General features: G+C 32.7%; 1 protein-coding gene across 1 annotated transcript; it reads right to left on the bottom strand.

The window, feature by feature from the left end:
• Nucleotides 1-1,171: 1,171 nt before the first annotated feature.
• On the bottom strand, nucleotides 1,172-5,384 carry LOC141251357 (uncharacterized). The gene is given in 5 exon segments (XM_073670314.1): nucleotides 1,172-1,187; nucleotides 1,571-1,673; nucleotides 1,676-1,749; nucleotides 4,246-4,339; nucleotides 5,069-5,384. Coding segments are annotated over 5 exon segments (603 nt in total).
• Between the last annotated feature and the right edge of the window lie 384 nt (nucleotides 5,385-5,768).

Here is a 5,768-nt window from a genome sequence, read left to right as displayed (position 1 = left end):
TTATATACAACGAAAGGCTCATCTATAACTCTCTTAAACATAATGGCCTGTGGTAAGGTCCGTTACAATACAACCACAACATGAGCCTTCATTCCTGATTTAAGAGAGTGTTACTTTGCTACATTCAACCTCAACCCAAGCTTTCATTCCTGATTTCTCATTAGTATACTTTCCTCTTTTTAAGGGCATTACATTTAATCTACCTCTTCCTAGTATATTTTCCATTTTTGTTTTTTTTATAATTATGAATTTTGAAGGGCCCAAAATTATAATTTGGATTAGGGCCTAACAAATTTTAGGACTGGCCTCATGAACCCTACTGACTTGATTTGTCTTGAAACATATAGCGGAAGTCATTTCTTTATAGAACTCTGGCTTATCACTGATGAGATTATACAACTCTTACAACTATACTTTTGTCGACCTCTCAATAGATAACTGAGATCCAGCTACCTTGGGATGCTATTTGCAGCCAAATACAAATTATCCTATTTCGGAAAACATGTAAGATTTTGGTTAATGTTATTCCGAATATATGTTAATTGTAGGTGCTAGTTTGTTCATGCACCAAAAGAAACAAGAAAGAAATGACAGTCGAATTATTACGTGTAATGTTTTTTCCCTAGTGACAAATCTTTTACATTGAGTTGAACGATTCAAATTTGTCGATAAATATAATAAGATATAACAAAATAGTGCGCAGGCCTTAACTGCATTTCGTACTTATGACTTATGAGTTATGATTATCAAGTGCACAATCACATGTCATTTTATACTAATATCTATATATGATTCACAAGTCACAACTATCTCATATTGACGAAAGTCATTTGCCATCTCTTAATGACATTCTTCTTTTTCTAATGTATTGTCATTATAAAACTTGCATCAAGTACTATAACTTATAAACAAAATAATATTGTAAGAAACTAAAATAACTATACAAAAAACTAGAAAGTTATAAGTTTGAGAAGAATAAAATACGACATATTAATATATCACCAATGCTAGAGGGTTAATTTGGTGAAAACTAATTTTCTGTGAGTATTGTGATCATTAAGATAGTGCACTAGTGTATTACTGGATAGTGCACCAGTGACTACTAGAAAGTGCATCAGCACATTACAGAGAAGTACACCCTAGCTAGTGTATTGAGTAGAGCACCAGTGCACTATTTGGGAGTGCACCTGTGCAATAACAAAGTGCACAATTATGCATTAAGCAGTGCACTTGATAGTATGCTGGAGAGTGCACCAATATACTGAAAAGTGCACTACAAAGGGTCTTTAAATGCTTTTTGATCAAAACGAATCAACAGTTATGATGAGTACGCAAAATAAACCCGCAACTGAAACATCTTCATCAACGCCCAAATGCAACAATTCTTGTACACACATTAATTAAATGAGCTTCATGGCTAGCAAATAATTTAAATTTTAAAACAAGTATATAAAAAAATAACACAAACACGTAAGAAACAAACTATATAAAAACATTACATATTATATGGTTCACTGCAATATTGAATAAATAAATATGATGTATATAAGATTTTGTGTCTAATTTGTACTCCATCAAATCATAAATGGTATAGGGTTCAAATCTGAAATAAATAAACAAGTTTTTGTAGTAACTCATGCCCATTTTTCTAGTTTCTATATATCCTTGTATTTTTTGGATTGCAGTCCAATTCGCTTAGCTTCTGATTTCTTCATGATCCTCAGCCTCTTGCACGATTCCAAAAACATCCTGCATATTTGCTTTAATTTTATTAAATATGAAGAAACAGTAAATGAGCATATATATATGGTAAAAGAAAACAAAAGTATAAAGAAGAAGTTTATTTTACAGAACTTTTGAGCTAGAAGCATAACTATATTTATACGTATATATTTAACGGTTTTCCTAGTAAATGAATCAAGAGTTCCAAATTTAATCAATTAGTATTCTTTAAAATGGAATGTTTCATTCTATAATAAGGATCTCGATTTATCTAACTTAGGGTGTGTTTGGCAAATGTATTGATAAAGAACTTTATTATTTATAAAGAAGTCTTTATTTAAAAACATGTTTGACTAAAAGAGTATTTTTTATGAAAGTACGTGTAATTTTTAAAAAGTTAAGAGTGGAGAAGAAAATATATAAACTAATTTAATACACGTTTACCAAAACTTAAAAAAATACTCATTTATGAAAAAGTTATTATAAATAAAAAGTAGTACATCACAAATAAATCCTTAAGTCTTAAAAGTGCATATTAAAGCCTAACTCTTTCATAGAATTATGATTTTGGCTAATCATTTTAGAGAATTCTTTTTGTTTTCGGATTTATCGCTTCAACTTTAAAGTTTAACTACCTATATAAAAAGTCTTAACCTAGGTTAGAGAGACCAATACAGACTTCTAAAAAAGGTTTTTAAGATATAGTAGGTTTTTTTGACACACCATAAAGATGGGCCTCTTCTACCATAACATGGTCCACACAAATTAATAATAATGGAGCGGGATTAATAACAGGCCCATTATCAAAATATGCACACCTTTGCTGAAAAACTTATGTCGTGTATCAAGTTGGGTGAGAGAATGCACTAATAACATGTTTAGTAGTGATATATCAGGTTTGTTTACAAAATATCGTTCACACCTATATATGTTTGATATAATTTATGGAATATGTTTCCGGTGCGCACTAATTTTTCGAGTGGATTTCTCATAACTGATGCACTTTTAAGCATATTTTTAGTACACTCTCCAGTATATTATCAAGTGCACTACTCAATGTATTATTCATGTACTTTTAAGTGTACTACTGGTGCACTCCTCAGTTCATTACTGGTGCACTCCTCAGCAGTGCACTGATACACTCCTTATTATATTAGGATGCACTTCTCAGTAATGCACTTGTGCACTCTTTAATAGTGTACTGGTGCACTCCTAAGTTTTGAGAGCACTACCAAGTACACTACTGGTAAGTACACTACTGGTGTAGTCGCGAATGCACTACCAAGTGCACTCCATAGTAGTGCACTAGTGCACTTTCTAGTAATTCACTGGTGCACTATTCAGTAATACGTTGATGCACTATCATAGTCCGCACAAAAAATTAATCCGCATCCGATTAACCCTCATAGTTTATATATTAATATCGAATTAATATATATTATTTAATATAAGATAAATATATCATATATGAATATTAAATTGATGTTAGAGTGTATTATCTCTATATTCATACACATGATATCTCATACTCATAAGTCATATCTGATAACACATATCCATTTTTATTTAACAAAATAAACTCTAAATATAATTAATAACTCTCTAACAAAAAAACTCTAAATCAATAAATAACCAAAAGAAGTTTCGAATTTACCGTCTTAACCTTATAAAATTCAATTTAGTAATATATGTCGAAACTGTATTTGAATACTTGTTTGCTAACTCGACTAGGGTTTAAAATGGGTTGTGTGGCTGGGTGAAATTAATACTTCAATCATCCACCAATCAATGTTTTTCATCATTCAACCCACCCACCACCCGTTTAAAGTATCACCCATCATCCGTCCACCCGTCATCCACGGGTGAAACGGTTGCATCCATTTATCCACTAATTATATTTTTATCAACTATATATACATAATTTAAAATTATTCAAAAATTCACAATCCAAAAACGAACACGACAATTCGTATTCTTAAGACTTAAAAACATTACATGATGTCGAAAACGTAAACAATATTACATAAACAAGGACTAAAAATTAGACAACTGTTCCATCATGTTGTCTTCTTCCTTGAAACTTGGCTCACACTTCATACAAAGAACATAAAATACTAGTTCTGGATTTTATATTTTAAAAGATTTAATATAGGTAATATATTAAGAATATATTTATACATATATTCAAATATACGGGTGATGGGTGTCGGGTGATGAGTGGGTGGCGGGTGATGGATGGGTGGCTGGTGATGGACGGGTGGCGGGTGATGGCTGGGTGGTGGGTGTTCCATCATCCACATCCGATCCATCATCCGTTCACACACCATCCATTTCATCCGTTTATTTCAGGGTTTCATCCGCGAAACTCGGGTTGGGTGATAGATGAAACGGTCACCCGCAGATAATTTTAATTCTAAACTCGACACGATATGAATTTATACATAATTATATTTTCTATCAAGTTATATATAAGTAAAAAAAGAAAAGAAAAAGAGATAGACTATGATCAAATCAAGAACTTACTTCCATGGGACATCTCCAAGAAGCATCCAATCTCCATCTTCATCTTCGTATATAGGAACAAATTCAGAGTTATCATATGCCTTGATTGCATCTCCTATTCAAAAAATCCAAAATTTATATTCCTTTTTAACATAATTTACATATGGTTTTCAGTATAGAATCAAACTTATGAATACCATGGTTATTAAAATCTAGATTCGAATCTTAAAATCTTAAGATTTTACGATCCAACATTGATCTTTGATCCGGATCTATCACTAGAATCTATTCATGTTAAAATCTTGCTTTGGATCTTATTGAATCTCATAATATCAGTAGGATTTTACGATTCATGTACGATCCTAACGTTGAACTATGATGATGCACAAAGCCTGTTTAAAACCCCAATTATTCCACTTTTTTTTTAATCTTTTGCATGATTAAAAGCCCTCTATATGTACATCTCTCATACAATATCAGATAAAAATCATAGAAATTTTACTCATGTATGCGCAACAACTAAAACAACCCTAAATGTGATTGTCTATAACATTAAGTCGCATCTATAAATTTCCTGAATCCAAATTTTTAAATATAGTTTAGTGTACATGACTTAATATCCAAAGAATATTTATTGCTTTTAAGTAATGCTTGTAGATTTAATTTTTAGGCTTCAAAATTTAGTAGAATTTTTATAGTATAATGTTTATAGATGAAAACAAAATAGTCTTTTCTTAATCTATAAAATCTTACGATTCTACGATCCGATTTTATGATCCGATCCGAAAATCCCAATTTTAATAACCTTGATGAATACGCAAAAAATGCTAACAATTATGCATACCAATTTGAGGATATCCAAAGAACTTGCCAAGGGCAACAACAAGATCATTGTAACCTTGATGGCTACTTATATCAAGTTTTCGCAGAAAAGGAACACCGTCCATGCTAACCTTGACGTACGTCTTAGAGGACTCGACACAGTGCTTCATCCTATACGAGCAAACCGGTGGCCACCCGACCACCGAAGCCTTAATCTCCTCCTTTTCTTCTTTTTTGTAGTGACTGGTGATCTCCGAAAATGCCCTTTTCTTTTCTGATCTCCCAGACTCCCCAGGCAACCCGAGCCTCAGCTCCGTGATCTCGAATCCAACACCCATTATCGACGCCATAACCTCTGAAAACTTTGAAGCTAGGGTTTATAGTTTGTAATGAGGTAGTACTAAGAATTTGATCATAAGAGTTGGTTTTATATAGTTTGAGGAGGTGAACACTAGTTGGTGGGTGACATGAGAGGTAAAAGTAGGGCCCATGGGCTTCAATGAAGCCCAACAGAAGAACGACAGTGGGGGCACACTAGAAGGGGAATGTGGGGACATGGAAGATATAATCCACCTTTGATCTTGATGGGAGTTGATATGGGCCGTTGGATTTGATGATGATCGTAGGGAACACGGCATGTGACAGTTTTTCTCCGGTGTAATGAATGATGATCGAACCCCATCAAATGAACTTATGTCGAGAGACATGCATATATTCATATA

The sequence above is a fragment of the Phyllobates terribilis genome, unplaced genomic scaffold, assembly GCF_046119375.1.
Source record: "Phyllobates terribilis strain yellow unplaced genomic scaffold, ASM4611937v1 Scaffold_6972__1_contigs__length_40780, whole genome shotgun sequence".
In the NCBI taxonomy this organism is placed as follows: domain Eukaryota; kingdom Metazoa; phylum Chordata; class Amphibia; order Anura; family Dendrobatidae; genus Phyllobates; species Phyllobates terribilis.
This window is presented reverse-complemented; position numbering and strand designations above follow the sequence as displayed.